This window comes from Urocitellus parryii, chromosome 1, assembly GCF_045843805.1.
Source record: "Urocitellus parryii isolate mUroPar1 chromosome 1, mUroPar1.hap1, whole genome shotgun sequence".
In the NCBI taxonomy this organism is placed as follows: Eukaryota; Metazoa; Chordata; class Mammalia; order Rodentia; family Sciuridae; genus Urocitellus; species Urocitellus parryii.
In genome coordinates, this window is record NC_135531.1 from 103,577,205 (window position 1) to 103,589,237 (window position 12,033).

General features: G+C 45.6%; 1 protein-coding gene across 2 annotated transcripts in view; it reads right to left on the minus strand.

Moving 5' to 3' along the window:
• The window catches only part of Pde6a (phosphodiesterase 6A), a 70,390-nt gene that overhangs the window by 2,797 nt on the left and 55,560 nt on the right, over positions 1–12,033 (minus strand). For both annotated transcript variants that reach the window (XM_077796728.1, XM_026384413.2), the window contains 3 exons: positions 3,117–3,180; positions 2,738–2,812; positions 1,103–1,186 (listed from right to left, as the gene is read on the minus strand). In XM_077796728.1, the coding sequence (XP_077652854.1) occupies positions 1,103–1,186; positions 2,738–2,812; positions 3,117–3,180 (223 nt within the window). The remainder of the gene's footprint in view (positions 1–1,102; positions 1,187–2,737; positions 2,813–3,116; positions 3,181–12,033) is intronic.

The following is a 12,033-nucleotide window of genomic DNA, read 5'->3' on the forward strand; positions in this document are numbered from 1 at the left end:
TGTCGGGGCTGGGGTTGTAGCTCAGTGGTAGAGTGCTTGACTAGAACATGTGAGGCACTGGGTTCAACCGTCAGCACCACTTAAAAATAAAGTTATCCTGTCCATATACAACTAATAAATTTTTTTTTTAAAAAAATGATGCTGTCAGCACAGCATATTACAGTTCATGAAGCAATTTATTTCCTTTGGTCTTGGGAAGATCCCAGGATGTATAAGATCCGCCACTCCTGCATGTAGGAAACATGCAGGCGGATGGAGTGGATTTCCCTGGTAAGGACACACTACAGCAGAGTCCCCGCCAAAGCCAGCTGAGCTCAGAGATGCCTGGGTAAGTGTTTAAGCTCTGCCACAAACTCTGTGACCTCAGGCAGGTCATTTTCAGCCAGAAATTAGAACAGTAACTGTGCCTACCCTAAGGACAGCTGTGATTACGCAGATAAAGCCCAGTCTCCCTCATTTCATCATAATGCCGCTGGTAGGGCGAGCGTTAGCACGGAGCCCTGTGGACCAGGGGCCCCATAGATCTGCATTGCACCAGAGGGGCTCTCGGGCCCTCTGGGGGCATCTGCGAGTCTCCTTCCTAGCAGAAGAGGGGCTGCTAACAGAGCCCAGAGCCTGGACTACTGAGTCTGCCTCATGGCTGGATCCAGGGAAGGTGGCCCTGGCACTGCTCATCTCTAAACTCTGTCTCTTCACCTATCATGTCACCAAAATAAAAAATTTAAAGGGAGTGGAGAGCAGAGGTGCATTTGGAAGCAGTGGGTTTTTCCAGAGGGAGACTTTAACCTTGAACAAAAAATCCAAGAAAAATTCTGGACTTTGGCCTGTCACATTCCCACCAGTTTAGGAGGCTATGTGTGTGCTCTTTCCTCTTCCCCAGTCTGAATCTAGGCTGAATCATCTGGCCCCCAACAATTTACTGGTGACGCAATCACCCTGTCCCTGTAGAGCTGCTCTGAGGTCCAAATGCCACTGGAGATGGAAAGCACTTTGTGAAGTATCCCCCCCTGGTTACCTTGCTGGTGTTTATTACCCCTGAAGTCTTAGAGATCCCAGGCTTAACAAAGACATCTATCTGGGTTTGAGGAAGCCCAGGGCCTACCTTGTAGACAAAGGTGCACACAAAGTCAATGAAGCCAACTTGAAGCTTAGGGAGTTCATCTGCCTTGTTTCTGTCCATCATGGGCTGTCAGGGGGAGAAAGAGTTAACCGCACTGGGCAGTAAGAGCCCCCGCTACCTAATGAAGCATTCTTGCTAAAAAGAAATAAATGGGGGGGGGGAGATCTTCACTCTAGATATTCTGATAAGGTGGATTATTTTCCCTTGAATATGCATTTACTTTTTGAAAAATACTCAACAAATGCCCCTCTCCCAAGAAATAAATAAATAGTGAAAAGGTAAACAAAATTCATATCCTAAACTCACCAAGTTTCCAGATCTGACTAGCAATTTGCAAGAAAAAAGAGGGAATAGGGACCACATCAAATAATACCCTAAGGGTAAAATCTACAAAATCCAGAATGTAGGGAACTTCACAACAAAAGACCAACCATCTTCAACAAGTAAAGGTCATAAAAAAAAAAAAAAAAAGCCAGGGAGCAGGTGGGAATGGGGAACATACTACTGATTAAAAGAGACTTAATAGAATAATACTGGGGACAGTCTGTTCCATGACTGGGTCCTGATTTGAACAAATCAACTGAATTCTTTTTCTCCATCAAGAAAAAAGAGCAGAGATTGAGGATTGGATGATATTAAAGTATAATTATTAATCTTGTGAGTGTGGTGAAGATATTGGGTTATATGCATGTATGCATGTTTTTGTCTATATTATGGTTATACACATTTTTTTTTTTTTTGGTACCAAGGATTGAACCCAGAGGCACTGAGCCACATCCCCAGCCCTTTTTAAATATTTTATTTAGAAGGAGCTTTCACTGAATTGCTGAGGGCCTTGCTAAGTTGCTGAGGCTGACTTTGACCTTGAGATCCTCCTGCCTCAGCCTCCCCAGCCCCTGGGATTACAGGCAGGCACCACTGCACCCAGCAAGAACTGCAACTCTTTTTTGGCCCTCAAGGCTCCCGTTCATGACCCTACCTGCTCCTCCTGCTCACTCTCTCCTAAGGGAGGCCCCTCACCCCTACACACTCTTGGTTTAGTTGTTTCCCCCATGAGTGATTTGTCCCCCTCCTCTCCAAACTCTCCTCTACTTTGGAGCTCTGCCCTCAGAGCCTTTGAGACACCCTGTGTCTGGCCTCCCCACCTCTTCCAGGAAGCCAACTGACTGTCCCAGCCTGGGGAACTTTCAAATGTGTCAGACTCACAGCTTCACGAAGTCTTCCCTTGTTCACTCTGCACTGTCAGCACAGGCCCAGGGGAGGTGGACCCCTACACTGTTGGCACTGAAAGAGTGACAAGACTCTAAGTCGTGGTGTCCGCTTCTCAGGCTCTGTGCAGCTGAGTGAGCTAAGGACACTTGCACCAGAACAAGGTCCTTCAACAGGAGGGCTCATCAGAGCACATATTGCTTGCCCCCCCCCCCAGCTTCTGGAAGGAAGGCCTGTGAATCTGCATCTCTAACCTGTTCTCAGGCAATGAGGTTGAGGGCCATCAGGGACCCTCTGGGCGCCGTGCATTAGGGTAAGGTCATGCATCTCTATGCCAGGGGTTATGTCTTTGGGTCAGGATGAGATCACACGTGCCTAGCAATCAGCCAGCGTCCCCTGTCTACTCACAATGGGACTCTGCTGCAGCACTGTGCGCTCCAGGTCGCCTTGCTCCCAGAACTCTGCCGCTACCAGTAGAGCCACCTGCAACAGATAGACGCTGTCACACACACACACACACTCCAGGTCAGAGCCCCAACCCCAATCCTGTCCCTGCTTCCACCCCACTTGTGTTTCCAACTTAGCAAAAAAGATAAACCCACCTCTGCCCTGCCACCCCCACTTTTTATGGTCACTGGAAAAAACAGAAAGCAAATTCCCTCAGTCTTGGCAGAGGCGGCTGGAGCAAAGGTGCTTGAACTCTGGGTCAGACTTGAGAGACTCCAGGCCTCATTACCTGCTGTCAGCAGGACGGGCTCCCCGCCTCTGGGTCAGGAGGGGCCCATACCTTGCTCTGCACCTCCCAGGGCTTGGTGATGGCTGAGAGATCACAGGCGGTCATCATCATGGCCCTGGGCACACAGGGGAGTTCCATCAGATCAAGGCAATTTCAGGCTGCATGTATGGGTAAGTCACTGCTCTCTCTTTCTCTGCCCCCCAATAGTAGGTGACTTCACCCTGTTGTGAGGACAGGGCTCACTTCCCTGTTGGGTCCTGGGTCAGGCATTGAAGTCAGACAGAGGTTTTATTCCTGCCTCTTGGTTATCAGAGATTTGACATTAAGCCAGGAAACCAAGCTCCCTAAGCCTGTCTGATGATAATGGTAGTTCCCTCACAGGGTAAGTATGACATGTGGCTCAAGCAGTAGCGCGCTCGCCTGGTATGCGCGGGGCACTGGGTTCGATCCTCAGCATCACATAAAAATAAAGATGTTGTGTCCACCAAAAACCAAAAAATAAATATTAAAAAAATTATCTCTCTTTAAAAAAAAGACAATTTTTATATGTAAAAATCTCTGTGTAGTGCCCAGACACCGTATGTGCACAATAAACACATATTGTGTTTTTTTCTATGCAGTGGGCACCATTCTAGGCACTGAATAACTATCAATTTAATTTTATTTTACTTTGTGGGGGTGGTATCAGAGACTGAACTCAGGGGCATTTGACCAGTGAACCACATCCTCAGCCCTATTTTGTATTTTATTTAGAGACTGGGTCTCACTGAATTGCTTAGCACCTTGTTTTTGCTGAGGCTGGCTTTGAACTGGTGATCCTCTTGCCTCAGGCTCCTGAGGTGCCGGGATTACAGGTGTGCCCCACCACACAGGGCTCCATCGATTTTATTTAAATCTCACCACACCTGCAGAATCCCTCTCCCTGGCTGAACATGAAGAGCAATGTTTCTCAACGTTTTTTTCTCATTTCTGTCCCCTGCCCCAATTGCAAAAGATCCTATATATATATATATTTAATTGCCCTCACCATGAACTCGTGTGTGTGTGTGTGTGTGTGTGTGTGTGTGTGTGTGTGTGTGTTGCTGGGGATTGAACCCAGGGCCTTGTGCATGTGAGGCGAACACTCTACCAACTGAGCTATATCCCAGCCCTATGAACTCTTAATTCCACAGATACACTGTATATCTGCTCAGATAGCCACAGACCATTGTAACATCTAAGATCTTCCCCTCCTCCCCTCAAGAACCACCTTTGGCTCCACCCTGTTGAATAGGCATGGGGTAGAGAGCAGTAGGACCGGCAGAGCAAGGGCCCTGTGTGTGAAGGAGAGCAGAAAGGGGTGGGTGGGAGAAAGGGTCCCGAGGTGAACTCTCAGCAGAGTTTCTCACTGATGGAAAGGTGGACAGGTGTTCCAAAACTGGTGGAGAGAACATAAAATGAAAGGGTGGGGGGAGAGAAACAAAGAATTGGAGCACGAGGTGGGGCAGAAATTTGAGAAGGCATTTCAGAGAAGATAATCCAGAGCCACATGTGTGCCCTATATCTGGTAAGTAGAGGAGGGTCCAGAGCCTACCATCACTTCCTCAGAGCTGTGCTGTAGGAAGGCGTGTTGGGAGCCCACAGAGGAAGGAGCCGAAAGGAGAAAGTGGGAAAGAGCAGCAGCAGGAGGGCTACAGGGCTGACCTGCAGCAGCACCTGTCTGCAGCAGGGAGCGCCATAGGTGAGACCTGCAGGCCCGGCAGGGGCAGAGGAGAGGGAACAGTTAAAGGAGGCTGGAGCTCTGGATTTAACTTGCTGCTTGAGTGATTTTGCAATCAATCAGCTGAACCTGGCACATTTCACAGAGGCTAGTCTGGGAGGCTGTAAAAAAAAAGTCACTCATCAAGTATTAAGACGTTTAAATAAAATCTTTAATTACATGAGCCTCAAAAATTCACATAATTCTTTCAGCTTTCAGAAATGCAAACATTTAGAAACACCTTCATGCTTTAGAGTGACAGCAGAATACATGGCCTATGCTTAGGGTCATGTGTCATGGACATGTGAGGCTCACTAGCAACTAGATTAAATCAATCATGCTCAGCCATGCATGCAAAAGTCTCTGTCTTCCTGGTAACTGTCATTGTTCACATATTAAGTTTACGGATGTGGCTTTAGGGGAGCATTGGATGTTTGTTTTCCTTGACAAAAGAGATCACATGAAAAACACCCCCAGAGATGGGGAAACGCACCCAACTGTTTTATAGACAGAGATTCAGTGTGTGCAGAGGGTTGGGGGCAGACACCTAGGTGCCCGAACAGCCAATCAGAAACCTCAGGCCCTAAAGACAGGCATGACATTCATGGCAGCACCATCGCTGAACATGAACTGGAGCCCTGGATGCTAGGCTGGGCATGAATGAGAGGTGTGGAGAAGCTCACAGTCACCGAAAAGAACAAATCCAAAAATGAGAGCCACTGGCTCAGCCCAGAGGGCATCTAGGAGATGACAGTAGAGCAGGAACTTGGGGGTGCATAGGAGCTCACAGATACAGATTGAGGCTCGAGTCTCCCCAAATTTATATAAAATTCCAAACCCCCAATGTGGTGGTATTAGGAAGCGGGATCTTTGAAGGTAATTCGTTTTAGATGAGGTCATGAGGGTCGAGACCTCATGATGGATTAGTGCTCATATAAGAAGAGAAAGAAACCTCAGAGCTTCCTCTTCCTGCCACGTGAGGATACAGTCAGAGGCAGCTGTCTGCAGCTAGGAAGCCCTCAGCAAAAACCAACTCTGGCCGCGCACGGTGGTGCATGTCTGTAATCCTACCCACTCAGGAGGCTGAGGCAGGAGCATTGCAAGTTCAAAGGCAGCCTCAGCAACTTAACAAGGCTCTAAGCAAGTTAGTGAGGCCCTGTCTCAAAACAGAAAAATGAAAAGGCTGGAGGTGTGGGTCAGGGGTAGAGTATCCCTGGGTTTAATCCCCAGCAACCTCCCCCACCCCGGAAAATAAAACAACAACAACAGAAGAACCAATTCAGCAGGCACCTTGACCTTGGACTTCCAGCCTCCAGAACTGGGAGAGATAAATGTCTACTCTTCAAGCCACCCAGTCTATGATTATTTTTTATGGCAGCTCAAGCTGACTATGACACTCCCAAGATGGGGACAGAAGAAAGGATACCATGGCAGAGGTGCAGTGGAGAGCATGGGGACAGGGGACCATCAGGAGCTAGACCACAGGAAGCACCCATCTATCCATCCTGTGCAGAGATGTGTGCCAGATGCCACGTGGGGGTGAGTTTGCATAGTCCCTGCACTCAAAGAGCTTGCAGATGTTTTGGGGACCTGCACATTTATCCTAAAAACGCATGCTCCAAGGAAAGGGGGTCCATTCTTGAGGATGACAATGTGGACCTGGGAGGTCAGGAGGGTTTCCCTGATGAAGTGTCCCTTGAGCTGACAACTATAGGATGTGAAACCATTAACTTGGTAGAGACAGAATGAAGGAAAAATTCTAGATGCATTCTAGACAAAGAGAATGCCTGGGGCCAGAGACCTGGTGAAGGGAGCCTGGCACTGTCAGAGCGGTGGGAGGAGCTCGGTGAGCAGGAGGGAGCGATGGGAAAGAGGCCCCAGTGATGTGCAGGTGCAGCCTAAGCAGGGCCTGGGCAGAGGGAGGGGCAGGTCTGCATCTTCAGGGCAATAGGAAAAGGTACTGTGCATTTGAGAAGAAGAGTGACACGGTCAGATTTGCAAAATCACTGCAGAAGGAACTGAACATACTTGGGGAGCCCAGCAAAGAAGTCATTGCAAAGTCTAAGCAAGACATGGAGGTGGTGATAGAAGTGTCCAGGTAGACATGGCACCTAAGAAGGAAACTCAGCTAGGCACAGTGGCACATGCCTGTAATCCCAAAGAGTCACAGAAGAATTACAAATTTAAGGTCAGCCTCAGCATCTTATAGAGAGACCCTGTCTCCAAACAAGAAAGGTCTGGAGATGTAGCTCAGGGATAAAGCACTTGCCTAGCATGTCTGCAAAGCCCTGGGTTCAATCCCCAGTACTCAGGGGGGGAAGATAAAGAATAAAAGCTGGAATTAAGTAGAGACACCAAAGGGCTTGGAGATGCCTGGGCAGCCACACCCTTTCTCTAGAGTTCCTGGGCAACCTGGCCCAAGACTAAACACACTGAAGTAGGGCGACCAACATGAGAAACTGCTGTGCAAGAGTCCAGCTGCTGTCCATTGGCTCCTGACACATCAAGGGGTCAGGCGTGGACGTCAGACTACAGGAAGCTCATGACATGAGCACTCCGAGATAAAGCACCGGAAGGACCACTGGGGTTTCCTCACGTAAAACCAAGACTACAGATCAAGGGATCTCTGAAATAAGAAGGTTTATTGAGCCATGACAGATGTTAGCCAGGAAAAGGGTCAGGTTCTGGGACAAGTTCCCACTACTACCAGCAGAAGCTGGAAATTGTGTGTGGCCAGAGTAAAGAGTATTTTTTTTAATTTGGGGGATTGAAAGCTCTGTAACCCACATGGGCTAGAGATAAGAGGGGTGGGCAATGTGAAGTGGGTAAAGTTTGGGAATAGAATAGTCTGCACGGAGATGCACTTGCTTCTCACTTGGGGATATAAGCAGAATGTGATGGCACTTTCACAGTCATTCTCCCCAGGTTTTGAGTTATGGTTTCAATATATGTAGGAACACAGAACAGATAGGATTTGTTTGTTTGTTTGTTTGTTTGTTTTTCTGCTGCACTGGGGAAAGAGCCCAGGGGCATTTTGCTTGTGAGCTTTATCCCCAGCCTCTTTTATTTCCTTTTATTTATTTGGAGACAAGGTTTCTCTAAGCTGCCCAGGCTGGCCTCAGACTTTCAATTCTCCTGCCTCAGCCTCCAGAATCACTGGGATTCCAGGTGTGCACTCCTATACCTGGTTAGCAACATGGAGAAGGTATTTTGTTGTTGTTGTTGATTTGGCTGAAGTTGTTAGCTGAATAGGTTCTCTTACTCTCCTCTCCCCCATCCCTCACCTTATAACTAAATTTAGGACATCTCAGAATGTTTCTGTTTTTTCACAATTCAATTCAATCCCTAACTACCGGGAGTTATACTCCATAGGTATAAGGGCCCAGGCCTTGAAGCCCACCCTTACTTCAGAGGCTGGCTGTGTGTCACATCCCAGGTCACCACATATCTGTCTCCCTTGGCTACCATGTTGGGATGATGAGATCTCCATAATCCTCTTTCAGGTTCAGTGATTTTCTGGATCGACTCACAGACTCATGGAAACCCTTTACTTCTCCTTTCCAGTTTACTATGAGGGACGGAGCTCAGGAAGAGCCAGATGACAGATGCGGGGCAGAAGAAGGGGAGCACGCAGGGCTTCCATGCCCTCTTCAGACATGCCAGCCTCCGTGCGCCTGCCAACCCAGAAGTTCTCCAGACTCCCAGGTGCAGAGGTTTTCCTGAAGGTTTTCTCACACAGGCATGATGGCTTACACCATGAGCCATGGAGCATGACTCCATCTCTAGCCTGTCCCCTCCCTAGAGGTTGGAGGCAGGGCTGACACACCAAGTTCTAACAAAGGCCTGGTCTTTCTGGTGACCAGCCCCCATCATGAAGTTACCTAGGGTCTTGCCAAGAGTGACCTCATTAAAACAAAAGATACTCCCATCACTCAGGAAATTCCAAGGGTCTGAAGAACTCTGTGTGAGGAACTGGAGACAAAGGCCAAATACATATGTCTTATTATATGACAGGAAGTGCCTACCACCACCTTCTACCTAAGCAATGCTGCAGAACACTCCTCCTACCCCCAGCTCAAAAACCCACAAAATATGTACTGTCAGGGGAGAGACTGTGGGATACGGAAAAAGATATGCTGAGTCTCAAAAGAGAAGTGCCCATGAACTGCTAGAATGCAGAAATGCCCAGGAACCCTCGAACCTTTGAGATGCAAAACCCAGCCCTCATCCTTGATCTACATCCTTGATTGCAAAATGTAACATGATTCAAGGGCCATGCACAAGCGCAGGGAATATTGGCGTGTGGAGATCAGGCCATGCTCTGCTCTGAGTTCCAATTGTGCTAATAAGAATGCCCACCTCTGAATTTGTCATATTAATCAGAATCACATGGATGGAGGGGCTTATCAGACTCATACTGGGAAAACCAGATCCATGAGCTGGGCCATTATCTTCTTTGAGCTGCTGAAGACCTGAGGCTCAGGCGAAGTAAACAACTCAAGGTCACCACCACCAATACAGTGAGAGCCAAGGCTGGAACCCAGGCTGTCTGGCACCAAAGCCCCTAGCGTATGACTGTCCCATTCTACCCGGGACAAAAGCAGTTCTAATTATACAACTAATGGATGGATCCCAAACTGCTCTATAGAGTGCTTCTCAGGAAATAATCAACAGTCACCCTTGGGGAGGAGGGGCTGCTCCTGGCCTCTAGTGGGAGAGACCAGAGATGCGGCTCAGCGTCCCACCAGCCCCCACAGCAAAGAGTTATTGGCCTAAAACGTCCACAGTGCTGAGGTTGCAAAACCCTGCTTTCTAGTTCTTCAACATTTTGAACATGCTTAGCTTAAACATTTTTGAAAAAATGCTGACGTTCTTGTACCTTTTAAACTATTTTATCACAGGTTCAAATATTTATCAAAGGTCTAATTTATGCCCTATTAGAAATACTGACATTTAAAAATAAAACCGTTACATCAGCCAGTGTGATTGTGTGTGTGTGCGTGTGTGTGTGTGTGTGTGTGTGTGTGGTACAAGGGATTGAGCTCAAGGGTGCTTTACCACTGAGCTACAGGTTTGGAAGACTTTGGAAGCTACACTAAGACTTGGAAGCTGCAGGTTTCACTTATTTAATTTATTTTTTATTTTTTTATTTTTATTTTTTATTTTGAGACAGGACCTCTTTAAGTTGCCGTGGCTGGCCCTAAACTTGAGATCCTCCTGCCTCAGCCTCCTGAGGCACAGGGATTTCAGGCATGCACCACCATGCATAGCTACATCATTCTTTAGGTCCAAAGGAATCTAAAGAGTACAGCAATTCGATACTAACCCATCATCCATGGTTAAAAAAAAAAAAAAAAAACATATGCACAAGGTCTTCTCTGTAAACTCACAGTTCTACTTGACCTCCCCCATAGAATTTGGTCCTAGTATTGTGTGTGTACATGCGTATGGATGTGTGTGTCTGCGGTATGTATGCAAACATATGCCAGAGAATCTTTCACTGATACCCTTTCTTACTTATCTGTAACTGAATACATTCATTAGTTGAAATTATATAATTAAGATTGTTTTCTTTGACAATAAGCCTTTAAGTGTTCAGAATTTTTGTTATTACAAAATTAATTTAAAAAAACACCAAAATATATTTTCTATTCTTATAATAATTATTAAAACTCAAAACTAGTTTGTTTTTAGGAATTTATCTTTTAATGAGATAGGATTTTCTTTTTCTTTTCTATACTGGGAATTGAACCTACGGGGGCTACCAACCACTGAGCTATATCCCAGGCTTTTCACTGTTTTGAGACAGGGGTCTCCCTAAGTTGCCACGGCTGCCCTCTAATTTGGAATCTTCCTGTCTCAGCCTCCGGAGTCAGTGGGATTACAGGCATAAGCCACTGTTCCCTGAAGGACAAAGTTATTTTATAACAATCAATTAAGTAATGAATATTTCTTATCGCTAGACTGAAATAGAATCAGCATCTATTTTATGCCCATTTTTCATTTTTATAAGTGCAAGTACTTAACACCCCTGAAAATGGAGTTTAGTTATAACAATATCACTCAATTCTTTGAATTCTTCCAAGTTAACTGTTAAAAAATTATACTGTGATCATTATGTTGAATGACCTATCAGCTGACAATTCAATTATGTTCTCCTTCCATTTAATTGAAAGAAAGCTTAAGAATCTTTTATTGCTTCAATTTCTGGGAAGCACGCCATGAAGATTTAGCCAAGACTTTTCATATGACACCCCTGAAATTTTCTCAGCAATACTTGGATTAGCTGTAGACACTGAGAATGGGTTAGATAAATTAAAATGTTAATTTTAATATATATTTGCAGTGCTTTTTAATAAAATGCTTTTATCTTGTGATGAATTTCAATTGTGTTTTCTTCAAGACTTGGAAGCTGCAGGTTTCACTTATTTAATTTATGAAAATGTTTGCCATCCAACATCATAGGAAATGCCAGCCTTTCACTGTCACTAAAGCAACCAAATCAGGCTTGTTTCTCTCAGAAAGAAGTTGACTTTATTTTTCAACTCAAATAAGCATGTTAGAGTGTGTCCCAATGATACTCTATCTTTTTTTTTTTAAGTTTTTTCATTTATTTTCTTTTCTATTTTTAATTCTAAGGAAGGTAGAGATAGACAGAGGAACAGGTTTATAGGTATATTAGATAGACAGACATGAAGACAGAGGATAGAAGAGAGATAGTGGTGGCAGATACTTAAAGGGAAATTTGTATCCTGGGTCTTCCTCTTCCTAGCTTTCTGCTTCCTGGCCACCATGAGGTGAACGGGCCTCCCCTGCCATGCAATACTACATGATATATTTTGCCACTACAGCTGCAAAGCAACAGATCCAAGAGACCATGGACTAAAACCTCTGAAACCATGAACCAAAAACCAAAGCCTTTCCTCTTTTTTAGTTGATTATCTCAGGTATTTGGTTACAGTAACAGAAAGCTGACTAAGACAGGTAGCTATAGAATGTAGATAGAAGTTTGTAAAAAATCAGGAACTGCCACCTTCAGTACTTATTCTGATGTGCCTTTGCTCTAATATTATGGTCCCTGGGCAGTGATATATTTTCTGAAAGAATTATGATTATTAAAGGAACTATGATTTTAAATGAAAGATGCTGCCAATTCATCATATATCGCAGGACAAAATCCTCCATTCTCAATACCTTGTTTTGCTTTTAAAACAACAAAAAACTTTAGGC